This window comes from Stenella coeruleoalba, assembly GCF_951394435.1.
Source record: "Stenella coeruleoalba genome assembly, chromosome: 1".
Classification (NCBI taxonomy): Eukaryota; Metazoa; Chordata; class Mammalia; order Artiodactyla; family Delphinidae; genus Stenella; species Stenella coeruleoalba.
This window is the reverse complement of record NC_137169.1, coordinates 12,652,114-12,679,748: the sequence shown is the minus strand read 5'-3', so window position 1 is coordinate 12,679,748 and position 27,635 is coordinate 12,652,114. Positions and strand designations below refer to the sequence as shown.

At 42.8% G+C, this 27,635-nt stretch overlaps 1 protein-coding gene and 1 pseudogene across 2 annotated transcripts in view; both read left to right on the top strand.

The window, feature by feature from the left end:
• Positions 1-26,618, top strand: part of SDHB (succinate dehydrogenase complex iron sulfur subunit B) — a 35,106-nt gene extending 8,488 nt beyond the window's left edge. The window contains exons 2-8 of the mRNA XM_079928537.1: positions 1,888-2,015; positions 16,356-16,441; positions 19,036-19,172; positions 19,824-19,940; positions 22,362-22,463; positions 23,740-23,862; positions 26,421-26,618. Coding sequence (XP_079784663.1) covers positions 1,888-2,015; positions 16,356-16,441; positions 19,036-19,172; positions 19,824-19,940; positions 22,362-22,463; positions 23,740-23,862; positions 26,421-26,498 — 771 coding nt within the window. The 3' untranslated portion in view covers positions 26,499-26,618. The remainder of the gene's footprint in view (positions 1-1,887; positions 2,016-16,355; positions 16,442-19,035; positions 19,173-19,823; positions 19,941-22,361; positions 22,464-23,739; positions 23,863-26,420) is intronic.
• LOC307188694 (protein FAM210A-like) lies at positions 5,023-7,504 on the top strand (annotated as a pseudogene). The gene is made up of 2 exons: positions 5,023-5,402; positions 5,780-7,504. The product of its transcript is annotated as a protein FAM210A-like (transcript).
• Positions 26,619-27,635: the final 1,017 nt, after the last annotated feature.

Sequence of the window (27,635 nt, the reverse complement as noted above, 5' to 3'; positions counted from 1 at the left end):
GGTCTTGAGCCTGCTGGCCTTTGGACTAGAACTATACCATTGGCTCTCCAGCTTGCCACCTGCAGATCTTGAGACTTGTTACCCCTGTAATCACGTGAGCCAATTCCTTATAATAAATCTCTTTTCCTATATGTGTATATATATGTATACACCATTGGTTCTGTTTCTCTGGAGAACCCGAACTAATACACCTGCCCTTAAGGAGTTAAGACGTAAAGAGAAGAAAACGGCACCACGAAGAGACCTGAGAATGTTCACAAATGAATAGTACAGTGTTTAGGAACATGGGTTCTGGAGCCAGACAGACAGACCTGGGTTCCAATCCTGGCTCCACTCACCAGCTCTGTAATCATGGGCCCATCACTTGATCTCAGAGCCTCATTTTTCTCATCTTTAAAATGAAGATTCAATGGAGTAATTAATATAAAGCATTTAATTTGGTGCCAGGCAATAATAGTGTTTTTTTTAATGAGTATAAACTTAAATATAAAACTTTTTTTTGAGCAACAGCACCCTTTTTGCAAATATGTTTTTATGGGGAGGCTGTTCTGGCTGAAGGAGTGAGGGAAGTCAGGCCTACCCTCTTAACTTTATCCTATCCCGGCAGCCCTTGGGTGGCACTCTAGGATTCCTTGGCTCGCTGTGTGAAACCCACTGGCAGGGACTGTAAGTGCCCAGGAGATGGAACAGAATCATCAGAGAGAGCAGGTCTCAGCTGTTTGTTAGTTCCCTAAATTTATTTTAAGATACAATATTCTTTATCTTGTTTCCTGCCATAATGCTATGGATGGAATGTTTGTGTTCCTCCAAAATTCATATGTGGAAGCCCTAATCCCCACTGTGGTGGTATTTGAAAATGGGGCCTATGAGAGGGAATTAGGGTTAAATTAGGTCATGAGGGTAGGACCTGTATGATGGGATTAATGCCTTTATAAAAAGAGGGAAAGACATGAGATCCCTTTCCAACATGGGAAGATAGAGCAGGAATGTAGCTCTCTGCAAACCAAGAAGGTCCTCACTAGACATCAGATCTGCTGACACCTTGATTTTGGGCTTCCCAGCCTCCAAAACTGTGAGAAGTAAATGATTGTTGTTTAAACCACCCAGTCTTTGGATTTTTTTACAATGGCCCAGACTAAGACACCTAATCTAAAAACACCAGCATCTCATTTTGACAACTGCAGTGGCTTTCTAACTGGTTTCCCCAGATGTCATGTGACAATTCTTCCTTTGTAAGCCAGTGATGTTCTTCTCAAAAAGAAAAATGATTGTGTCACCCACCTGATACATTTTTATTAGCTTCTTATTGCTCTTAGGATAAAATGAAAACTTACAAGTCTTTCTTAACTTCCTTGAGTCTGCCGCTCTTCCATCCCTTGTCAAGTCACCCTGCTTTACGGTGGACTTCTCTCTGTCCTCACAGGTGCCTGTGCTCTCCCCCACCCGGGCCTCTACATGTGTTGTTCCTAGGTTTATAACACCCTGTTCTCCTTCCCCTTCATCCCTATACATCAAGCCTCAGCTTAAGTATCATTTATAGAGCCTTCCCCGACCACTTAGACTAGTGCAAGTCTCTGCTGCATTCTTCCCTCTCTACACTTTATTGTGAATATTTCATTTCTTGTTCACTACAAAGTAGATTCTATAAGGGCAAAGGCTATGTCTGTTTTATTAAGCACCATTTCACCAGCCCCCAGCACCATGTCTGGCATATTACAGGTACTTAGTATTGTGTGTTGGATATTGGATGACTGCCTATTCCAAGACTGTGTCAGTAATGTGTGGGTTTGTATCCAGTATTGCAGTTTATAGTGGCAACTAAATGAAGGACTTATCTTGCATTTTTAATGATTTTTTTTTCCTTCTTGTGAACTTTTTAAATTTCAGGCCTGCCGTGGGGCCCAGACAGCTGCAGCCACAGCTCCCCGAATCAAGAAATTTGCCATCTATCGATGGGACCCAGACAAGACTGGAGATAAACCTCATATGCAAACTTACGAAATTGATTTGAATAAGTGAGTATCTCTCTGAAAGCTAGGTATTTGATAAATGAAGGTGAGCTCTTGATCTATTTCAGGGACATGCTTTTCCCATCCTTGGAAGGTTTAAAAACAGATTATCCAATGGCTCTGGAATTTATCATCTATTTTTAAAACAAGGTAGATACCTGATTGAAAAACATAATACCAAGAAGAACAACTTTTACAAAATTCGTTTCCTTCCTGCAAATCAAAGCATAACAGTTTCTAGGAATACTGACAGAGATGGCATTATGCATAGTATCTGAAGTCATTAACACATTAGCAATTTAAAAATACTCAATGTTTTTATGTTAATTTATGTATATGGACCTGTGTATTCTGTAACAGTGATAAGCGGTGTAAACTTGGCTGGAATGGTGATAGGCCAAGATAGGGTGTAGTTTAAATATTAAAAATGATCCATACTTATGTTTTAGCTTTCTGTTTCTGTCGTAATAATTGCCGCAAACTTAGTGGCTTAAAACAACATAGATTTATTATCTTATAGTTCTGTAGGTTAGAAGTCTGGTAAAGTTTTCGTGACTAAAATCAAGGTGTCAGCAGGCTGTGTTCCTTTCTGGAGACTAGAGAATCCGTTTTCTGCTCCTTCGAGCTGTTGGCAGAATTTAGTTCCTTATGGTTGTAAGACCGAGGTCCCTGTTTTCTTGTTGGCTAAAAGCTGAGAGCCATTCCCAGTTTTTAGAGAAACTGTATTCCTTGGCTCATAGTGCACATCTTCAAAGCCAGCAACAGCACGTTGAGTCCTTCACATTACCAGTCCTGAACCACTCCTCTTCCATCTTTAAAGAATCTCCACAGGTAGCCAAAAGGAAAGAAGAATCTAGTGGGCTGTGCTCTAGCTTCCCACCACTCCACATCTCCACCTCCCAAGTAGAACCAGCGCTGTTTTGTTTTATGATCTGTTTTATTTGTAAATGAGTAAGTATTTCTTTTGAACAAAAGCTTCTATGGCACCAAAAAAATTGTTCGAAAACCACAGGTACTTTAAATGCTTTTTTTAAACTCTATCAACACACAAACTCTTTTAATAAGATAGAGTTAATTGATATATAATCTTCTTCTCAGACAAAATTATCAAATATTCAGCAACCAAAAATTATTAATAAAATTCAAAGAAAGGGAAATTGTACAGGCCACATTTTCTGACCGTAATACAATAAAACTAAAAATTCATATTAAGAACAAAAAAACCCTAATTACTTGGAAATTTAAAGCACTCTTTTAAATAACTACTTGATTAAGGAATAATAAAAATATTATTATCAGATACTTAGAAAATAAAAACATTGCAAATTAAAACTACAGGATGTGATTAAAACTGGAAGAGTTAAATTCATAACTCTGTTCTTAACGATAAAATTTAAAGTGATTGCGTTTACTTCCAGTAATGGCAGAATAGTTTCCCTCATACTAACCCTTCAACAAATAATAACTGTACACTCTGGTTTATAAGATAAATATAAGAAGCAATGACCTGAAGGCACAGGAGAGTGACCAAAGCAGGCAGACACTGGAAGGGAGTTGACACTTGGAAGTATAGGGTGTTGCTTGGATAAATAAACGGTTTTTGCATGTTTTGTTTTTTTTTTTTTAATATTTATTTATTTATTTTTAGCTGTGTTGGGTCTTCATTTCTGTGCGAGGGCTTTCTCTAGTTGCGGCAAGCGGGGTCCACTCTTCATCGCAGTGCACGGGCCTTTCACTATCACAGCCTCTCTTGTTGTGGAGCACAGGCTCCAGATGCACAGGCTCAGTAGTTGTGGCTCACGGGCCTAGTTGCTCCGCGGCATGTGGGATCTTCCCAGACCAGGGCTCGAACCCTCATCCCCTGCATCGGCAGGCAGATTCTCAATCACTGCGCCACCAGGGAAGCCCCCTGCATGTTTTTTTTACCTGAGGGCAAGCCCCGGTTGATGTGGGAGTGCAAGGGCTAAAACTCGATTTAAAAAAATCACAGTCTAGGGACTTCCCTGGTGGTGCAGTGGTTAAGAATCCGCCTGCCAATGCAGGGGACATGGTTTCGAGCCCTGTTCCAGGAAGGTCCCACATGCCACAGGGCAACGAAGCCTGTGCGCCATAACTACTGAGCCTACGCTCTAGAGCCTGCGAGCTACAACTACTGAAGCCCACACGCCTAGAGCCTGTGCTCCACAACAAGAGAAGCCACCGCAGTGAGAAGCCCTCACACCGCAACAAGGAGTAGCCCGCGCACCACAACAAAGAGTAGCCCCCGCTCACCACAACCAGAGAAAGACCACGCGAAGCAACGAAGACCCGATGCAGCCGAAAATAAATTTATTGAAAACAAAGACAAGAAAACCCCACAGTCTTAGTGTGGTCACTAGCTTGAATAACCAGATGATATACTTGGAAGCTACCATAGCACCAGAAAATGAGGGGGAAATCCTGGAAAGAAGTACAGAGGGGGAGCCCCAAATTCTATTTATGAACTGTGCCCAGATCTTGAGTTCAGCCATACTAATTGTTGCTTTAAAAAAAAATCAGGGGCTTCCCTGGTGGCGCAGCGGTTGAGAGTCCGCCTGCTGATGCAGGGGACACGGGTTCGTGCCCTGGTCCGGGAAGATCCCACATGCCGCGGAGCGGCTGGGCCCGTGAGCCATGGCCGCTGAGCCTGCGCGTCCGGAGCCTGTGCTCCGCAACGGGAGAGGCCACAACAGTGAGAGGCCCGCGTACTGCAAAAAAAAAAAAAAAAAAATCAGGCCGTACTGAGGGCACAGGCAAAAGCGGGTGCGAGCGGGTGGCTGGTGGAGCTGGTGTGTCGGGTGGGCGGGCCGGAAGCTGAGTCGCCTGAGCCCGCAGCTTCCAGCACCCTGACCCACGCTCGGCTTGTCACTGGAGGGACGGTGGAGGGGCTCGGAGCAGCCGCACAGCGAGGAGCGGCAGCAGCGGCCTCAGGTCCTGAGTCTCTATAGAAGCTGAAATCCATCAATCTCCGTTCTTCAAAATGCAATGAAATGTACCAAAGATTGTATTCCGACTGGCATGTAGGACATGCATGGAACCAGATAAAGCTGGTCTTTGGGGACACTGTCAAAACATAAAGGAGCCATTACTTTTATATACGTCGGAATCCAGAGTGGTTTGGGTACCGGGCCCTCGGAAACGATGGCTGCACTTACCTGCTGCCCAGTGTGCTGCAAAGGAAAGGAAGCCATTCATTGCTCATACACGCCAACCAGGGGTCCTTCACCATAAACAGTGGGAGCAGGATATCTTACCCAAGAGGGTTCTGTCATCCAGTGCTACATCCCCAGGAACTCCCTCCAAAAAAAGGAAGAACCTGATCCTTTACAAGACAGATCAGTTAGTCCTTACCAACGATTTAAGACAACATTTAGGGCTTCCCTGGTGGCACAGTGGTTAAGAATCCGCCTGCCAATGCAGGGGACAAAGTTTCAAGCCCTGGTCTGGGAAGATTCCACATGCTGCGGAGCAACTAAGCCTGTGCGCCACAACTACTAAGCCTGTGCTCTAGAGCCCGCGAGCCATAACTACTGAGCCCACGTGCCACAACAACTGAAGCCTGTGCGCCTAGAGCCCATGCTCCGCAACAAAGAGAAGCCACCACAATGAGAAGCCGGTGCACCGCAACAAAGAGTAGCCCTCTCTCACTGCAACTAGAGAAGGCCCGCACACAGCAACAAAGACCCAACACAGCCAAAAATAAAATAAATAAAAATAAATAAATTTATTTTTTAAAAAAAGAAAACATTTAGATAATATGGGAAAGTTTTGATTCCAGTGCATCTAATAACTTCCGGTGTTTGGTTTGGAATGTTTTATTATGCAGCCATAAAAGGAGTGAATGTCGTTCCTTTTCTAGAACTTACTGGGTTACCTGACAGCGTAGTAAACATTCTGAAAAATTCCCAGAGTGGAAATGCACTAACAGCATATGCCCTGTTGAAGATTGCAATGCCTACGCAGTACACTGTGACCCTGGGGGGGACCTCCTTCACTGTGAAGTATCTGCGCAGCCACGGCTACATGTCGACGCCACCTCCTGTGAAGGAGTATCCGCAAGACAGGATGGAGGAGACAAAAGAGCTCCTCACAGAGAAGCTGGAGGAGACAAAGGACAGGCTCAGTGAAAAACTGCAAGAGACCAAAGGAAAGGCTTCTTTTAAGAAAAAAGTGGAATAGGGTGCCTCATATACCAGGTTATAGACAGTTCCTGCACTTTAACCCTTGGAGACTATGGACAAAGGTACATGCTCTTGATTATTTTTTTGGTTAGCAGCCTAAATATAGCAGTTCTTTGAGGGTTAAAGAACTAAGATAACTTTTTAAAGTTAAACATCACTAGAAAAATCAGTGTTTTTTGAAAAGAAAAAATGAATCCAGTAGAAGAATTTCACGTCTGTAGCAGCGTTAAGCAGTCGCCCATGTCTTCAGGCATCCCTGCTTTGTGCTTAGATGCAGCTGCTCTCTCCTTGAGTAGCTGATGCAGCCCTCCACAGATTCAACTCTAGGTCTTCATCTTTGTTATTCATTGAGGTTTTAACTATATTCAGTTCTCAATGTGGAGACAAACTGTTATCATCAGAACTGTTTGTGAATAAGAGGATATTTAGTCTTTCTATAAAGACAGTATATAACGGTTACATACCAGTTAAAATGTAGGCTTCATATGAAGAAAGCTGAATGAAAATTGGGTCATGTATATGTAAATAAGATGTATTGGTTATATGTAAATGAAAAATTGACCCTTTAAAAACGATTTTTACCTGAAGCTTGCCAGAATCAAATTTTTTAAGCAAATCTGTGCAGCGTAGCACTTTCTCACCCAGAACGTAAAACTGTAATTCCTGCATCATGTCCTCTCCAACTGATCTCTCAGAGGAAAAGGGAAAATCATCACACCTTAAGTTTATGGTGGAGATCAGACACCCTTAGCAGTTCCTGGAGCTTGTGGTTCTCAGCAGTGCAGGTTTGGGAGGATGGGACCTGCCTGTCCCTGCCACCTGGTCTCCACCAGCCAGAGTCGGTCTTGATTCCATTTTGGAGTAAAATTTTAAGGTTGTAGCCGCTGTTTTCCTCTTGCATTGAAACATCCTTACTTGAGCATTTTACTTGAATTTTCTAAATAGCAAAGCTATCATTAAAACCTGCTTGGAATGAAATTCAGTCATGTCAGATGTGGAAGTTGCCGCAGTTTGTGTGGGTGTGTTTGAGGATGTGTTTGTGTGTTTCCTCTTGCTCTGCCTTTACTTCAGTTCTAACCTTTGAATTGAAAGAGGGAACGGGCCTCTTTCTAGACTGTCTTTGTTATGGGTGATCTGATAAGGCAAGAGAATGCCAGAAATAGTCCCATAGGCATCACTGCTGTGAGGCTGGGTTTTCGTATTAAATACTGAGTTTGGCCAAATTTTGAGAATACGTTAAAGGGAAAATAATGTTTACATTTGATACGTCTAATCATTATATTGGCTGTGCTGTGGTTGGACTCTTCTTTGTGGGGGTGGGTGGAGTGGTGAGGGGGCAGGGCTCACTCTGCCACATGCAGGCCTGATAAGGCAGGATGGTTTGTCTCCTGATACAGATCGAACGCGTGATTTCAAATTGACAGCACATTTTCAAATCCAAAAACAGTGAACATGTTTTAGCTTGTTTATTAAATAATTCACATTTTTGAGTATATTAAATGCTAAGATAGATATGAACGAATTTGTTTATTTTTAACCACTGAGACTGCCTGGTTTAAAATCACGTGTTATATGAAATTTACTTTTCACGTTGCATAGGGCGTGTTTTCCAATGAGGATAAATTGTGGGTTTTAGAAGCACTAATAATCCTGAGTTTCCACCTTTGGTTCAGCCCATTTGAGATTTGTTGCCATCCAGTTTCATAATTGTGTTGTGTTTGTCCAGTTACAGAAAGTGAGGCGCTGGGGAGTGCTTTGAAATTCTCTAGTGAAACATTCTCTGAAGGTGTAAAAAAAAAAAAAAAATCACTCTTCTGAGGAGCGTGATACAGTCCAGGGTTACTACAGCATGTTACTCATAAGGTCCAGCATACAACCCAAAATTACTAATCATACAAAGAAACAGTGAAAAGTGAAAAGACAATCAGTGGAGACCAGCCTTGAAGCAACCCAGTTGTGGGAACTAGCAGAAAGGATTTTAAGCAATTATAATTGTGTTCATAGATAAAGGGAGATACGCTCATGATGGGATAGGAAATCTCAGCAGAGAGTTAGAAACTATTGATAATTAAAAAGGACCAATGGAAAATCTGGAACTGAAAAATACAATATCTGAAATAGAAAATTCACTGGATAGGCTTAACAGCAGGTTGGAAATGACAGTAGGAAGATTTGGTGAACCTGAAAGTAAATTACTAGGAAGTGTCTATTCTTAAGACAAAAAGGAAAAAAAGATTTTTTAAAAAGAACCTCATTGATCCATGAAACAGTATCAGAAGGTCTAACACACGTGTAATTGGGAGTCCCAGAAGGAGTGGGGTGGGAGAATGGGCAAAAAATATATTTGAAAAGGTAATGGCCAAGAATTTCTCAAACTTGTGAGAAACATAATTTACATATTCAAGAATCTTAGTGAGGGCTTCCCTGGTGGTGCAGTGGTTAGGAATCCGCCTGCCAATGCAGGGGACATGGGTTCGAGCCCTGGTCCAGGAAGATCCCACATGCTGCGGAGCAACTAAGCCCATGTGCCACAACTACTGAAGCCTGCACGCCTAGAGCCTGTGCTCTGCTACAAGAGAAGCCACCACAATGAGAAGCCCATGTACCACAACGAAGAGTAGCCCCCGCTCGCTGCAACTAGAGAAAGCCCTCACAGAGCAACGAAGACCTAATGCAGCCATAAATAAGTAAATAGATAGATAGAGAGATAGATTTTTTTTTTTAATCTTAGTGAACTCCAAGCCCAACATAAATAAATAAATAATAAATAAATAAATAGAATCTCAGTGAACTCCAAGCAGGGTAGATATACAGAAAACCACCCAAGCACATCATAATCAAATTGCTGAAGATAAAAATAAACAAAATCTTGAAAGCTATGAGAGAAACACATTGTATGCAGGGATATGAAGGATTGTTTACTACTCATCAGAAATTACAGAAGCCAGAAGACAGTGGAATGTCTTCTCTAAGTTACTAAAAGGAAAGCTCTGTCAACTGAAATTCTGTATTCAGCAAAAAGATCCTTCAAGATGAAGATGAAATTAAGATATTTTCAGATAACAAAAAGTAAAAGGAGTCATAGCTTCCTGTACTGCGTGAAAGAGGAAGTTTTTCAGCCTGAAGAAAAATAATACCAGGTGGGCCAGAGACCTATGCCACATGGAAAAGGAAGTTTTTCAGGCTGAAGAAAAATAATGCCAGGTGGAAACTCAACTCTTAGAAAAGTAATAAAAGGCACTATATATGATAAATACAAAACCATTTTTTTGTCTTAACTTTATTAAAATAGATATGACTGTTTAAAACAAAATCATAGGGACTTCCCTGATGGTCCATTGGGTAAGACTCCACGCTCCCAGTCCAGAGGGCCCGAGTTTGATCCCTGGTCGGGGAACTAGGTCCCACATGCATGCTGCAACTAAGAGTTGGCATGCCGCAACTAAGAGTTCGCCTGCCACAAGTAAGAAGTCCACATGCCGCAACTAAAAGACCCAGCGCAGCCTAAATAAATAAATAATAACATGTTTTAAAAACAGAACAAAATTATAACATTGTCTTACATAAAATATAACATACATAGAGGTTGGAATGTTGTTACATGAAATGGTACAATATTAACTCTAAATAGACTGAAAAGTTAAGGACATATAATTCTAGAGTAACCATTTTTTTAATGCAGAGAGATATATAGCTAAAATGGAACTGGAATATATAAATTAAATATATGTATACTAAAATGGAATTCTGAAAACATTTACTTAATCTAAAAATACTACTTAAAAGAAGGCAGGAAACAGAGAACAGGGAGAAAGTGTTGGGACAGATAGTAAAATGATAGACCCAAATCCAACCGTATCAATAAGTACATCAAATGAAAAGAGACTAAACACTCCAATTAAATGGCAGAGATTGTCAGAATAAGTAAGTACATCAAATGAAGAGACTAAACACTCCAATTAAATGGCAGAGATTGTCAGAATAAGTAAGTACATCAAATGAAGAGACTAAACACTCCAATTAAATGGCAAAGATTGTCAGAATAAGTAAAGAAGCAAAGCCCAACCACATGCTATTTACAAAAAAATGCACTTTAAAAATTTTTTTGGCCACACTGTGGGGCATGCAGGATCTTAGTTCGCCGACCAGGGATCGAACCCTCACCCCCAGCAGTGGAAGTGTGGAGTCTTAACCACTGTACTGCCAGGGAAGTCCCCCCAAATGCACTTTAAATATAAAGACACAGATAGGTTGAAAGTGAAAGAGTGGAAAACAATATACATGCAATCTGCATTAAACATAAAAAAGAGTGGCTGTGGTAATATCAGATAAAGTAGACTACAAGGCAAAGAACACTACTGGAAATAAGAGGGAACATTTCATAATGATAAGGGGATCATTTTATCAGGAAGACATAACAATCATAAATGTGATTATGAAATACACATTCTTTTTAAGTGCACATGCTACATTCACTAAGATACTGGGCCATAAAACAAATTTCAATAAATTTCAGAAAGTTGGAATCTTACAGGGTATAATGTCTGACCACAGTAGAATTAAAATTTAAAGCAGTAACAGCAAGATATTTTAGGTATCAAAGCAGAAATCACAAGGGAAATTAGAGAAGATATTGAACTAAATGATAATGAAAATATAGCATTTCAAAATATGCAAGATGCATCTAAAGCAGTGCTTAGGGGGAAAATTATAGCTTCAAATGCATACATTAAAAGAAAAAAGGTTTAGAATCAATGATCTAAGATTCTACCCTAAGAAGGCAGAAAAGTAAGAGCAAGGTAAACCAAAAGCAAGTAGAAAAATGAAATAATAAAAATAAGAGCAAATAGGATGGGGGCTGGGGGTAAGACAGCTGGTAGAAAAAAATAAAACCAAAAGTTGGTTTTTTTGGAAACAAATTTGATCATCTCCTAGCCAGACTGGAGAAAAATAAGAGAAAACAAAATCTCAGTATCAAGATGGAAAGAGAGCCTATGGATATTAAAATGATACCGAGAGTATTATGAATAACTTTATGGCAAATTCAGTAATTGATGAAATGGACAAATTCCTTGAAAAAATACAACTTACCAGATTGACATAAGATGAAATAGAAAATATGAATAGTTCTATGTTACAGAAATTAAATGTGTTATCAAAAACATTTTCACACGGAAAACTCCAGGCCCAGGTGGCTTCACTGGTGAATCATATCACACATTTAAGAAAAACCTAACACAGATATTCTTTCAGAAAATAAACAAGGAATATTCATTTCCTAGTTCATTTTATGAGGCCATCATAACCTGATACCAAAATCTAACAAAGACATTACAGAAGCGAAAATTACAAATTGGTATAGGTCGTGAACATAGACACAAAAATCCTCAAGAAATTTTAGCAATTCAAATCTAGCAATCTATAAAAAGGGATAATGCCTTAATGACCAAGTTTCAGTTTATCTCAGGAATATGAAGTTGGCTTAACACTGGAAAATCAATCATTGTAATTCATCATATAAAGGATAAAGGAGAAAAGCCATAACTCTGCAAATTTGAAAAAGAAGGAGACTTCCTCAACCAGATAAAGTATCTAGGGACTTCCCTGGAGGTCCAGTGGGTAAGACTCCACGCTCCCAATGCAGGGGGCCTGGGTTCAATCCCTGGCCAAGGAACTAGATCCTGCATGCATGCCGCAGCTAAGACCCGGCACAGCCAAGATAGACAGATAGACAGGTAAATAAATAAATAAAAATGAATCTTTTTTTTAAAAAAAAGAGTATGTATGGAAAAAGCTACAGCTAACAACATGCTTAATTGTGAAATATTGAATGCTTTATCCATAAGACCTGGAACAAAACAAAGATGTCCACTCTCCACTTCTATTCAGCATTTTACTGTACATTCTAACTAGTGCATTAAAGGCAAATGAAAGAAAAGACATGAAGATCGAAAAGGAGGGAATTAAATTGTCTGTAGTCACCAATAACTTGATTGTTTACATATAAAATTCCAAGGATCCAAGGAATCTACAAAACTACAAGAACATACTAAGTAAATTTAGCAAGGTTGCAGGATACAAGGTCAATATGCAAAAATAATTTTTTTATACTAGCATCAACCATTCAGAATTTTAAGGTTTTAACCAGGGAAATTAGGCAACAAAAAGGAAGAAAAAGAAATTGGAAAGTAAGAAGGAAACTCTTTCTTTTCACAGATCACATGACCTTGTATATAGAAAATCCTAACAAATTCACACCAAAAAATTATTAGAATCAATAAATTAGTTCAGCAAAGTTGTAGGATACAAGATAAGTATATAAAAATCAATTGTATTTCTGTACACCAGCAATGAACAATCCTAAAATAAGAAAATGATTCCATTTACAGTAACATCAAAAAGAATAAAATACTTAGGAACAAACTTGGCAAAAGGAATGCAAGACTGAAAACTATAGAACATTGTTGAAAGAAACTAACAAAGACCTAAATAAATGGAAAGATATTTCATGTTTCTGGGTTGGAAGACTTAATATTTTTAAGGTGGCAGTGCACCCCCAAGTTTATATACAGATTCACTGTAATCACTCTCAAACCCCAGCAGCCTTTTTTTGCAGAAATTGACGAGCTGATCCTAAAATTCATATGGAAATGCAAGGGACAAAGAATAGCCAGAACAAGCGATTTCTATGTACCAAAATGTTATTTGCAGCATTGTGTGTAACAGGGAAGGATTTTAAGTGTTCTTCCATAGGAAAATGGTTCTTCCATAGGAAAATGGTTCTTCCATAGGAAAATGCTTCTTCCATAGGAAAATGGTTACGTAATTACAGTCCCTTGGCCGAGTTGTTTTGAATGAAAAAAGCAAGATACTATCATATATATATTGCATTTTTTTAAGTCTGAGAAAATTTATACCAGACTCTTAATATTGCCTACCTATTATGAAATTTAGCATGAGACAGGTTAAGGGAAGAGCTTTAGCTTTTTAGCTATTTATATTTGAAATTTTTATAAAATGCAAATACTAACTTTTGTAACTTAAAGAAAACGAATAAATAGAATTGATGTACATAATTTAAAACATGCCAGGACAAGAATAGACAGATCATTAGAATAAAAAAAGTTCTAGGGAATTCCCTGCCAGTCCAGTGGTTAGGACTCCATGATTTCACTGTCGAGGGCCCATGTTCAATCCCTGGTCAGGAGATTTTTCCCCTAAAGATCCTGCAAGCCACGTGGCGTGGCCAAAAAAAAGAAAAAAAAAAAAGAGTTCCAAAATAGACTACATTATATATAAAATTATAGTATAGAATGGGGCGGTTGGAGGGGGAGCATCACAAATCAGAAGCAAAAGAGGGTTTAGTCAGTCAGTGATTTGGGGCAGTTGATTAGCAATTTTTGCAACTTGGGGGAAATAATTTTAAAATGGAAGAAAATTCAAAATATTCATCAAACCTCAGGAAGGAGTGTGGTCTTTTAGACTTAAAAGAGGATAGTATCATAAGGGGAAAAGTGGTCAGTTTTTAACAATGTAAACATTTAAATTTTATGTGTGTTTGAAAATTTTGATTACTGGGGGTTTCCCTGGGGGGCCAGTGGTTAAGACTCTGCGCTGCCAGTGCAGGCAGCGCGGGTTTGATCCCTGGTCGGGGAACTAGGATCCCACATGCTGCGTGGAGCGGCCTTTAAAAAAAAATAAAAGTGAAAAAAAAATTTTGGTTACCAAAATCAGAAGTCAGATAGCCACTTGCTGGTTGAGGGCGGGAGCAAGATTAGCAACAGATGTATTAGATGTGTGATGCTGTGGTATATATTTGGTCTTGTTCTGTCTTCTAAAACCCTTGTAATCCTAAAGAATAAGAACTATAGGGTCATCTTTTGTTATATTTTGTTTTCGTTCCCAGTTCCTGAAATAGCTTCAGAAAATAATAAAGGTGAAATGGGTATCTTTTGTTATTCATAACAAGCCCCTTTCAACCACACCTGAGTTTATATTAATGCGATGATTTCTTAAAAAGCCCCTAGATAACCACTGGATGGGGGCTGGTTGCTAGGGAATCCAACCATGTGATTAGAGGGCTGGAACTTTCAGCCCCATCCCCTGACCTCCCAGGAGGGGAGAGGGGGTAGAAGTTGAATCAGTTACCAGAGACCAGTGGTATAGTCAATCATCCCTACGTAATTAAGCCTTCATAAAAATCCTTGAAGTACACGGTTCAGAGAGCTTGGGTTGGTAAACTCCAGGAGGTGCTGGGAGAGTGGCCTGCAGGAGAGGGTATGGAAGCTCTCCTCCCCTTCCCACATACCTTGCCCTGTGTGTCTCTTCCATTTGGCTGTTGCAGGGTTGATCCTTTTATAATAAACCAGTAATCTAGTCAGAAAACTTTTTTTTTTTAATTCTGTGAGCCACTCCGATTGATAGTGGCAGAATTGAGTTACACTGTGGGACACCCACTTGGTGTTGCAGAATTGCTTGGCATGGGAAAGACACCCACACATTTGGTGACCAGAAGTGAAGTATTGGGAGTTAGTAGTACAGAAAAACAGAAGAGTTTTTGTTTTAGAAGATGGTAGGCTCAGATCTTTAAAAGAAAAAAAAAAAAAAAATCCCCAGACTTCAGTAAACAAAGAGGCAAAGAACATGGACAGACTGAGTCTATAGAATTAGTCCACTAGAATGAACGCTCTGTGCGGGCAGGAATTTGCATCTGTTTTGTCCTCTGGTGTATCTCTAGCACTTAGAACAGAACCTGGTACAGAGCAGGCTTTCAGTAAATAATTGGTAAGTGAGGAAAGCTCAGTGAATTTATGACAAATATTCAATCACTGTAGTATTCAGAGATCTCAAATTAAAACACTGACAGTAATAACTTCTCCGTTCTCAGAATAGCAGAGGTTTTTAAAGGTTACAATTCCCAGTGTTAGCAGAGGTACAGTGAAAAAGGTATAGCATATTGTTGGCAGAAATACGTACAGATAATGCAGGTATGTTAACCAACCTTATTATGGTAATCATTTCACTATATATCAAATTACCATGTTATACACTTTAAATTTACACACTATTATTTGTCAGTAATCTCAAAGCTGAGGGGAAAAAAGAAATAGAGACAAAGAAAGGAAATTGGAGGGGGGGGTCGCATATTTTTTTAAATCCCATTCATAGAAAATTACTGAGAGGAGCGCAGGTAGCAGTGGCAACCAGGAAGTAGATTTGCTGAGCGCTTCTCTGTGCCAGGTGCTATAACAATTGCACATTTTGTTTTGTTTTTTAATTTTATTGAAGTATAGTTGATTTACAGTGTTGTGTTAATTTCTGTACAGCAAAGTGACTCAGTTATACATACATATATTCTGTTAAACATACATGTATTCTTTTTCATATTCTTTTTCGTTATAGTTTATCACAGGATATTGAATATAGTTCACTGTGCTATACAGTAGGACCTTGTTGTTGTATGTTTTTATTTCATCTTCATAATAATCCTGTGATACAAATAATAATTCCATTTTACAGATAAAGAGACTGAGGCTCAGAGAGAATAAGCCATTTCCATAGAGTCACAGTCTCTGCATGATGATAATCATAGTGAGACCAAATGTCTGTGGCAGACACTGCTCTGAGTGTTTCATTTTCCTCTATGTTAATTCACCTGCAGCAGTCCTGTGAGATGTGGGCGTTGCTCTCTGTGCTTTGTAGATAGGAAGCTGTTAACTAACCATATAAAGCTACTTACTATTTTTGTCCAAAAAAATAAAACTAAAATTTGAAATAAATTATTTTGGAAAACTTTTCAGTGAGCTTTAGAAGAAAAAATAAAAACTGCCAGTATATGGAAGTTGTCTCCTAACCTAAATATTTCTCTTCTTCTTTAGCTTTCCATTTCCTAGAAATGTATTTGCAGTGTGGCACTTAACATGTGTAAGAATTCTGCTGTACTTAAAATGTTTAAGAATGTGCAAAAATAAAACTATGGAAAAAATTCTGAATGTGACCTGAGAAGGCCATGGATAAGAAGAGCAGCTAATATATGCAGCTGTCTCAGATCATATTTTGATAAAGTGTAGGGAGATTGAACTTCACATAAGTACAACTGGGTCTTTTATTTTTGTGAGTTTTTTTCTTTTTTTTTTTTTTTGGTCAGCTGTGGTCCTATGGTGTTGGATGCTTTAATCAAAATTAAGAATGAAATTGATTCTACCTTGACCTTCCGAAGATCGTGCAGAGAAGGTAAGCATTTCCTTCCCTGTTGTTAGGCTTGGACACTTTTGTTCTGTTTCCCAAAAGAAGCCTGGGCTGGCCAGAACTGATACCAGGGGATACCTGGAGAATGGCTGCAGCGCTCTGCCAGGTGACCTTGCCACAAGTCACACTTCCTTTTCTTAGGCAGAAGTGTTGGAAATTTGAACTGTGGTATAAGTTCTGGTTTCTAAGTTTGCTTCCCTTCAGGAGCTTTCACTTGCATGGTTACTGCTTCTGGCAGTCCCTGTGAGCTGCTGCATCCTTCAAGGACCAGCTCAGATATGCTAGCTGGTCACCACAGAGCTCTTCTTTAGGGGAGTAGTGGGGAATTTCTAGCTGGTGCTCGTGCACACTTAACACTTGTCCAACAAGGGGGACATGCGTCCCCTTCCAGCTCCCAGCATTACACGTGCACAGAGCAGGTGGTCAGTAGGAATGTTCTGGATGTAAACAGCGATTCCTACAGTGTGCTGCTGATTCCAGGCAGTGTGCATACCGACATTCTTTAATAGCTATGTATCGATTTTATGTACTAGAAAAATATAATTACTAATGACAGTGTAACAGTGATAGAAATGATTTTTAAATATAATTTTAAGGTAAAATGAATTGATTTAAAGTAAACTCCTAAGTAATCATTCAGATGGTTCTCAGGTGTGGGAAGAATCACACGGGGGTGCTCTGACGGCTAACTGATCCTGGTGGCTGTGGAACACAGACTGTGCAGACTCCATTCTGTGCACTTCACGTGAGATAGACAGGTGCTGTTACCATTTACACTCAGCGTACATGTGAAGAAACTGAGGCCCAGGGAGGTTAAGGGACTTCTGAAAGGACACAGAGATGGTGAGTCAGGAGCCAGGACTCAGCCAAAGTTGTCAGATTCCAGAATTACACTCTCAGGTGATACACTTACTGGCCGGGCTCGGAAAACCTGGGATAAAACCAAAACAGGGCAGCTGGGGCCAAGACCAAGGGCTGTGATTGAACTTTCTCCCTAAAATAACCTTCCATAAAAGAAAAAGTCGTTATAGCTATTGGCCCATCGCTCTTTATCTGTGTTCTGCTGTACATCTCAAGCATTTAAAGTCCTACTTCTAAGACATCTGTTTTGATTCAGCTAATCTTACAGGATTGGATTCAGTGTAGCAGATGCTAAGGGTATGATAGTTTGGCTGAATCCTGCTGTTTAGGGAACATTCTGCTGTAATTAAGTACCAGCCTTCCCACATAAGTCCTGACAACACAGGAAATAGACGCTTTTCAGTAAGCTTCCCCATAAAACTCTTTCAGAGCCAAGAACACAAGGTGTGGCCCATGTGGGCAAAAAAAAAAATGAGGCAGAATGATATTAATTGTGGCTACTTCTGTTTCCCTTGTAGTTTGTGAAGAGAATTTCCAGGGGAGCCTTTTTAAGAGAAGTCTCCTTGGATTTTTATTATTATTGTATTTATACCATTTCTTATCAAAGCGCACTGCTCTGCTGGATGCCAGGCTCACAGAAATGTGCTGATAATATTCGACCTCTTGGGGAACTGTAGGAGTATTTGCTTAAGTGGATACTTGTGTCCCATTATACTTTTATTAAGATTAACGGGAGGGGGAGAGAAAGTTGATAACCCAGTCCAAGTTTCACAAGTAACCACATTTCTCCGGCCTAACTACTTTCAAAAAACAGCTTCAGTCCAAAAAAAGAAAAAAGAAAAAACAGCTTCAGAAGAAGTGGTAGCAGGGGCTTAGAGCGCGTAGTCATTTGTAACTCTGAAATACCTAGGAAATTCCGTACACAGGAAGTGAGTCCAGGCTAAGAAAATTCTCGTTTCAGGGTCCTTGGTCAGCACCTTATTTTGCTTACTTTGGTTTGGTTACACATTAGCTCATCCTCCTTGAAAAGTCAGTGCTAAGGCAGCTTTTGTGGGTTTCATGTCCCCAGTGTAGGCTTTGTGGAGACAATAGAATGAGATCTGTCTCTGGACAGTCTGTATCCAGGCCTCAACTTTAAGATGACCAAGACAGTGTTGATTTATTTTGGGGTGTTATAGCTGTTAAGAGTTTGAGTCCAGGGAATTCCCTGGCGGTCCAGTGGTTAGGACTCTGTGCTTTCACTGCCGTGGGTCTGGATTCAATCCCTGGTCAGGGAACGAAGATCCCACTAGCCTTGTGGTGCGGCCAAAAAAAAAAAAGCTTAAGAAAAACAGAGTTTGAGTTCAAATAACAGTGACTTAAAAAAAAAAACAACTGGTTTTTCTCTCAAAATACATGAAGCAAGGAACTAGGACTGGTGTGGGCCCTCCGTGATGCCAGCAGCACCCCAGGCTCGTCTGTGTTCCAGTGCCATCCTGAGCAGATAGCTTCCAACCTCAGGGTTGCCTCCTGGTCTCACAACATGGTTTTTGGAACTACAGCCGTTAGATCTACATTCTAAGAAGAATGGGAAGGAGAAAAGGCAGCGGGCACCTCTGCACAGGTGTATTCCATGTCAGTGCTACTCCTGCTGGTAGAGTAAGGACAGTCGGGAAGGGAGAATTGCAGCTGGACTGCCTCCAGCTGGGTAGGGGAGTGTTAACTGTGCTGTGTCTCAGGCATCTGCGGCTCCTGTGCCATGAACATCAATGGAGGCAACACTCTCGCTTGTACCCGAAGGATTGACATCAACCTCAACAAAGTTTCCAAAATCTACCCTCTTCCACATATGTATGTGATAAAGGATCTTGTTCCTGTGAGTTCCTGCCTGTGTGTGTGTGTGTGTGTGTCTCCCCACCACCCCAGCACCTCCCGCCCGCTTCTTTTTTTTTAAGGGGGGCAGGAGGTATGTGTGTTGTGCTATAGTTCTTCAGGGCAGGGTTTTTTCCTGTCTTGAGTTTAGTTAAGGAATTTGAATGGCAGAAGATAAATGGCCTAGAAGGTCATCCAGCAGCTCATTTGGTGAGGATTGTTTGGGAATAACAGGGCACAGAATTTTAGACCTGGAACAGTTTCAGAAATGAAGAATTTGGCCATAACAACAAAGAGTTCATGTGGCAAATACCAGTTGGGAATGCAGCCATTCTTATGTGTTTTCATGTCTACCTCCCTATATTTGACCACCTTCCCTTTCCCTGACTGGGTGTTCTCAAGGGCATCTGAGGAGAAAGGACTGTGGGATTGGAAAGTTTCCCAAGTGGGTGAAGGAGAAATTCCCTAACCACGCTTACATGTGACCACTTCTCCTTTCGTGACCTTTGCATGTATCAATGCCAAAGGAGGAGAGTCTGACTACTGCCTGTCACAGGGCAGGAAAGTGGGCGGTGTCCCAAAAATGGGATAAGTAGGAAAGCTAAGGAGTGGTGGTGGAATCTGACCCATTTCTTCTTCCTCCTCTTAACCTCAGGATTTGAGCAACTTCTATGCCCAGTACAAGTCCATTGAGCCTTATTTAAAGAAGAAGGATGAATCCCAGGAAGGCAAGAAGCAGTATCTGCAGTCCATAGAAGATCGTGAGAAACTGGTCATTATCCCTGTTCATTGTCTTGACTTGAGGAATTTTGTTGCAAAGATGTTTGTCAGGAAGTGGGGCTTAGGGGCAGAGGGGGTGGGGGGCACAGCATGGGATCATGCAGAACATTCAGCGTCTTCTGGAAAGGAACTTGAGAACCATCTGTCCAAGGGTTGGACACCCATCCTATCGGGGCCAGGTGGGTAGTGAGAACCTATGAAGGGCGCAGAGAGGACCAAGGCCCTGGAGTGCTCTGCCTAGAGGGGCTCCCTGCTACCGTGTTGCCAGACATTTGTCTTTTTCAAAAGAAACCAGGATGTCGATCGCCAGGTCTTGAAAAGTTGACAGCTAAATCAGAGTTACTCTTTAACCCTGTGGGCAACTAAAACACATGCCGGCTGTTTGCGGTCCTGCTGCCACCACCCTGTTTGCAGATGGGAGTGAGAGAAGCCGATAGCAAAATTGGAACTAGAACTTGGTGCTTTCCTGACACCACACGTCTAGTGACGCGGTGTGGGCTTGTGGCAGGCCCACTCACTCTTGGAGTTGCTACCCCTGGGTACAGGCTATGAAGTCTCTGCAAGTGAAGGGGTTATTAGCGAGCTTGTAGTCTCTTTCTCGTGTACACTTCTACCTCCTCTAAGAAGGAGGCACGCACACTCACTGCCTGCACACTTGGTGTCCTTTGGAGAGGAAGAAGTGGGAAGGGGACCAGATGGAGATAGGTCCCAACATCATGCCTACACGAGGGAAGGACTCGTGCTGTCTCAGGGTCACCACTTCATTCGTTTACATGACAGTCCGTTAGCAGACTAAGCGCACCTCAAGGGCAGGGGCTGTGTCTTATACCCCTTTCTGGATCCCAGGATCCTGGCATGTGCTGTCTTATCAACAAATATGAGTTGTGTGAATGAATAAATGAATTCTGCCTTTTAGGTCTGGGGGAACATGTAGCCCCTCTCCTCTTCCCCATAAAATATTAAGAAAGGAAGGTCCTGGTAAGAATGCCCAGCTCTGTTGTCATCAAGATGTTGAGGGTCAGCGTGGTGATGTTGGAATTCAGAGCAAGCAGCTGCCTTCTCTTCCAAGAGTTTCTTGTTCTCAGGGCATAGCTCTGCCCAGTTTCTAACTCCAGGGAGTCTGACGCATCCCAGGGTCCAGGTTGGAACTGGCCACCCTGGCCCAGCTTGTCATTTCACAGTCCTCAGGTAGGAAAGCTTGTAGCTTATAAACATCTCCTTGATGTACTATTTTTAGGGATTGGAGGGTTCCCCTGAGCGTGTTTTCTAGGTAGTCAAAATTCACTCATTTAAATACCAAACATTTGCTTATTTAGCATTTTTCACTTCTTCAAATTAATATTGCTGAACCTAACTTTTTTTCATGATTTTAAAAGCCATAATGCTCATTATAGGTAATTGGAAAAGAAAACTAATTTTCAAATAATCTATAATTCCACCACCCAAAGGTAATCTCTATCGACAACTACCCTTTTATAAGTAAAGAATATGACTATCGTGAAGGCTCTTAATCCTGTGACCTTATGCTTTCTAGACAGTGGAGCCAGTTTACACTCTCACCAGCTGCCTGAACAGAACATAAATTTTGTTGAAGACTCTGGGTTACAATCATGACCATCAACTCTGTGTCATCTGTTTTCAGCTGTCACTTCACATGTCAGCGTGCCCTCCTGTTTTGCCACTTTTAATCAGTTTCTGTTGTTCTCCAAATCAGAAAGTCCAGTTAGAACTGGTTGGGCGTGTTGAGTCAGTGTGGCAGTGTTAGAGGACGGATTTCAGAGTCAGGCCGCCTGGGGGCCCATCCCAGCTCTGCTGTTTGCAGCTGTGTGACCCTCGGCAAGTGACCTAACTTCTCTGAGCCTCAGTTCCTTACCTGTAAAATGGGAATCTCATAGCACTCACCCCAGGATTATTGTGACAATCAAATGAGGTAGTCAGTAAGGCACATGGTGCTCAGTGCTGGTTGGCTGTTTAGGATAATGTTGATGTTCCTATCGAAAACTTGAGGTGTCTGCTGAGCCAGGGCAGAGGCTGGTGTAGACTCCAGATGCCTCAGCACTCAGGGCCTTTTTAATTTCTGCTAGACTGCATTCGAGGTGGTAAGTTGTTTTCACGTTTTTGTTTTTGTTTTGTTTTTAAGATAAGTGAGGGGTTATTTATTAAAGGATGAATACACTGTACTTGGACTTAAGAACTCTGGGCTCTAATCCAGCAGATGTCTAAATTTCAATTCCAAGATCTTTTTTATGAATCTGATAAATCTCTGCAAACCACTCCTAGGATTTTGCCAAGAAGACTCGCGTGCGAGTGGGCACTTTGTCCGTGCTCTGACCCCAGACCTCGCATTTAATCAGCTCAGAACACGACCACCTCTTCCGTGGTGGGCTCCTGACTGCCCTTTCTCCCCGCACAGGACGGGCTCTATGAGTGCATTCTCTGCGCCTGCTGCAGCACCAGCTGCCCGAGCTACTGGTGGAATGGAGACAAGTACTTGGGACCCGCGGTTCTTATGCAGGTAAGGCGCTCCTTCATTTCTGTAAGAGAAATGGAAACCGATGTTCTGAGGGGCGATGGCTTCCTTCTTTGGCATCCATTACAAACGGTAATTGGTTGCATCACCTTCACTTGGCTTTCAGTAAATCTGGGGCTTCATCTGCAAAATGCCTTCACTTAGTGTGGTGAGGGTCACGCCAAGGGGCGGTGGCTGCGGGTTGGCACACCAGGCCTTGCAGATGTTTCAGATGTTTCCTGTGCTGCTGGCTCTTCCCTGCCCACCTGCCCGCTTTGCCCGGACTGCATCTGTCAGAAGGCTCCCCATCTACCTCTCACAGGATTTTTAACGTGGAAGCAGGGGAGAGAGAAATTTCGTTGAGGAGCAGTTACCCAGCTGCAAGGTTGGAAATTGTTTCCAGGCTAGTGAAAGCCTGCAGTACTGGGCTTAGGGGTTGCTTGGAAAGAAAGTAGTGTTGTTTTTCGTCGTCTTTCACTATATGTGTAGTTCACTGCAGACAGAGTCACTGTCTTTGTTCCCAGAAAGCTCATACTTTTTAGATTTGTGGCCAGTGCTCTTCACAGACTCTGAAGCAACTCAAAGAAACTTCTTGTTTCTCATTTTCCCACAAAAAGAGAAGTTCTGTGGTTGTGTGACCAGTTAGCAGTACCGATTGATTCCTGGCCAAATTAAAGATTGAGTAATGAGGTACATTTGTAGCTGGCGCTTGGACCAGTGATCTGAGTTGTTGGGAAATGTAAAAGTGGTGTCCGTAACACTGCTGGAGCCGGCCCGGTGACCAGGAGCTTAATCAGTTTTCAGCTGGCTGATCTCAGGCTTCTGGGATGGGTATGCTAATCAAAAGAAGCAATAAGTGGAACAGATGTTCTCTCTGTGCAGGTCTGTTACCAGTTCACCCAAAGGGAGTGGGTAGGTGCTCTGAAGGCAATTAAAGAGAGTCGAGGACACCATCCCTGCCTTCGCTCATTCATGTTCTAGGGAGGAAGCTAATGAGCAACACGAAATCAGTAGAAGGTGATGCTTGATGGTATATTATTAAGCACCAGCGACCAGGGGCATGTGGTTCAAAGGTTGGTGGGGCTCATTAGTCAAGGTGATCAAGAGATGTTACAAAGGGTTGGGAGCCTTTCCTTGAAAGATGGCAAGAAGTAAAGTGTGGAGATGGCTTCCAAGCTGAGAATTCCTGTTCCTCTGCGCGCCTGGAGCTTTGAGTTGAACCAGAGGGCTGCTCTGGCCAGTTAAGGTGACAGCTCAGCCCACCAGTCCCCGGTTCCCCCAGGCCTATCGCTGGATGATCGACTCCAGAGACGACTTCACAGAGGAGCGCCTGGCCAAGCTGCAGGACCCGTTCTCTCTGTACCGCTGCCACACCATCATGAACTGCACGAATTCCTGTCCCAAGGTACGCGGCTGCGGCCCCCCGTGCGGCCCAGCACTGACGTGTGCTCGGCGGGGAGCAGAGAGCACTCTCCCCTCCGTGTGAGCCTGGGGGTGTTGGCGCTTAGTTGCGGGGCACAGGCTCACTCAGGCCCCCTTGAGAAGGGTTTTCAAGTCGGGTTCACACGGGCCTGGTGGGAGTCAAGGATGCCACGAGGACCCGTGAACAGGAACCTGGGTTTGCCCTGACTTTGTGGGAACCACGGGAGGAAAGCCGTCTGAGCACAGGCAGCTGTGAGGGCTACATTCCCTCTCCGGGCCCCAAGGTCGCTGTGTGGCAACATGGCTGCCGGTCCGCGCGGCTCCCTGGCAGCCAGCCTGTGCTTCCTCCTCTGCGTGTCTTTCCTCAGTCTCGGGGCTCCTGCTTGCTTAGCTTTCACTCCCTCTTCCTGTTCATACTTCCTGCTTCCTGTTCATATTCACCCTGCCTACGGCTTCAGCATCTGCCTGGCTTCTCTCAGCATTTCTCAGCTCACATTCCTCGGAGGGAGTCTCCTTGGCCCAGCTTAGCTTTCCACGGCGCAGCCCACGCACGGTCAGAGCTGGCCGGCCAGCTACCGTCAGGTGCCAGCCCTGGGCCGGTCAGTGGGCGGGGAACAGCCAGGGCTGCCCTTGGAGCAGAGACTGTGGGCAGAGCAATTTCATTTTAAAGGTGCAGTGAGTAAGCAGGCAGCGAGATGGAAAACTCTAGCACGACCAGTTAGCAGCTTAAAAAAGAAAGAAAGAAAGAAAGAAAGAAAAGGCAGCGCATCTTAACAAACATGAAATCCAGACTGGGTAATTCCACAGTGTTTCAAGGGCCCCCCTTCCCCTGCCAGATGCTTCTCATGTGCCATCGGCATTGGGGTGGGCCTGGGGCCTGGTGGGGTCCCGAGCAGTGTGGGAGAGCTCAGGCTCCGCATCCTGCTGCCTGCGTTTCTACCCAGGCTCTGCTCAGCGAGCCTTGTGGCTTCTGAGGCAAGTCATGCCACTGAAGCGCTTAGGACAGTGCCTGGCACATAGTAAGCACTTAATGGGACCTTCTGTTCGTTTGAGCCGGTCAGTCAGAAGACAGCCTCTCCAAGGCTGGGGCCTGGCTTGTGTATTTCTTCAAAATCTCCGCGGAGGATCCTGCGGTGCGCTCCTAGGCGTGAATGTTTGCATCGCAGAGGGCAGCAGACAGACCAGACAACCAAGGACAGACTTCTCTGTGTCCTGCCCTCCCCTTCAGTAAAGCAGGGGTGGACACTGGGGCTGTGAGGCTAGACATAGGCCCAGATTGTTTGAACTAGAAGGGACCTCAAAAATCGTCAAGTGCAGCCCCTTTACAGGTTCGGAAGCTGAGCCCATGAGCGGGAGTTGGGGGTGGGGGCATCTTGCCAAGGTCACTCTCAGGTTGGGGGCAGGGCAGGCCTAGAAGCAGGCCACCCGCCTCCCAGTGCCTTCTTCCTACGGGGGGACTGGGTACAGTCTGTTTACTGACTCTAAATTCCTTTTGATGGGGCAGGCTCAGCGTTCAAAAGGAAGTGCTGTGGAGGGCCTTCCTCCTTCCCCAGCCCCCTCCCTGGTGGTGGTATCAGCTTCCTTCCAGGGATAGTTTGTGCTACACGCAAATGTTCCACGTGTCCTTTGTCACAGTGTCTACCTTTTCTCACTTAACACATTTCGGGGATCCTTCCATATCCGTCTTTTAAAGAGTGTCTTCTCTTTCCTTTTCTGTCTCTCCGAAGATCTTTTTTCTTTTTCTTTCTTTGCACACTTTAATTTCAGAGTTAAAGTTGTCCTTCTAAAATGAGGGGACCCAGGACTTCCCTGGAGGTCCAGTGGTTAAGACTCCACGCTTCCACTGCAGGGGGGCACGGGAACTAAGATTCTGCATGCCGCTCAGCGCAGAGCCACATAAAATAAACAATTTAATTTAATTGAACAAGGGGACGCTTCACTAGCCTCAGATGAGTGCTTGTCTGATCTTACCAAATATTTGGTGATCTCACTTCCTGCTCCCAGGAGACTGGCCCCGCTGGGTTTAATTGCCATACCTCGTGCAGGACAGATGTTACAGCTGTGAGGCCAACTGCAGCTAATCCAGTGTTGTGGGCCACTTAACCAGTGGTGCTTAGGAAGGTTAACAGAGGCTCCTTTCTCCCACATACCTTGAGGGCTTGCAGATGCAGATTTCTGGTGATGATGATTGAATGATAATGGTAATGATGTGAAACCTTTAGAGATAACTGGCTAATTTTGACACTGTAGTCATAGAAGAGATGACTCTTCCTTGGGCTCGTTGACCTGCCACACTGAGCCTCACCAGCAGGAATTCAGTGAGACAGGGCTCCTGCCAGAGAGAGCTGGCCGTTTTCAAACGTCTAAGAGTGGAAACAGAAGAGAGCTCTTAGTCCAAACCCCTGGGTATTAAAGGACTTGGTTTGTAATCACCGTGCTTTGACCAGCTAGGTCAGGAGGTCCTGGGTCGCCCAAGGTCATGGGGTTCTTCCGTTCAGTTTCACTTACCACTTGGTATTGCTTCTCTTCTCTTTTTTCAAGGGGCTGAATCCAGGGAAAGCTATTGCTGAAATCAAGAAAATGATGGCAACCTATAAGGAAAAGAAAGCTTCAGCTTAAGTGTTCCCGTGCTAAACATGACTGTAACCAGCTCAGCTGAACGTAATTTGTATCTAATCTGAGTTCCTTCAAAGGTCTCGATTTCCCACAAATACAGCATATATAATAAAAATTTTAATAAATAAATGTTATTCTACTTTATTAACAAAAAAGCAAGCCTGTTCCTTGTACTTGCTGCAGTGGGATGTGAAGGTGCCAGAAGGAGGAGTCCTTGTCCTTGAAGAGGGGGCCAGGCCTCCAGAACTGAGCCACCATTGGGGGTGGCTACGATGGGGACAAGCATAGAATTGGTGTCACGCAGGACCTGGGGCTTGTTCCCAGCTTTGCCATTCACCAGCTGATGACACTGGGCAAGTCCCTTCTCTTTGCTACTCCATTTGCCCATCTGTAAAATGGGATTCCTAGCTGTGCCACCCTCAGCCACCTGGTGTGAGGATGCCTGCATTTACTCTGGGTGCTCAGTAAACAGTGGCTCGTCATTATACGGCACCCCAGTTTCTACAGCTTTCAGTATTAGAATTCTTCAAACCAAATCTTGGTAAGTTCTTTTCTGTCTCATTGAGGCCAGGTTACAGATACTTCCAGCACAGCTATAAACTCCAGTTAGTTCCACAAATGACCTCCAGAGACCTCGCACGGGAAGCATGAATTCCCACCACTGCTGCCTTGGCTCTGACGCTTACTACAAAAGCGGTAACACTGAAAAAGCAAACAGTGTAAAAGTTTGTCAAGTTAAAAATGGAAACTCCTCAAGTTTCACATCCCCTGTTGACAGTTCACACATTTCCTCCAGACCTTTATGTCATTACAATGTGCAGCATATGTAAAGTTTTTTTCCCTTCAGAAATAAGGTACAAAATATTGATATTAGCAACTTTCTATTTTGTCTTTTTTTTTCATTGTGGTTAAATACATACAGAATTTACCACCTCAGCCATTTTTCAATGGAGAATTCAGTGGTATTAAGTACATTCACGTTATCGTACAACCCTCACTCCAGTCTATCTCCAGAGCTGTTATCATCTTGCAAAACTCAAACTCTGCCCATTAAACACTAACTCCCCATTTCTCCTCCTCTAGCCTCTAGCCACCATACTTCCACTTTGTATTTCTGTGACTTTGACTACTCTATCTCAT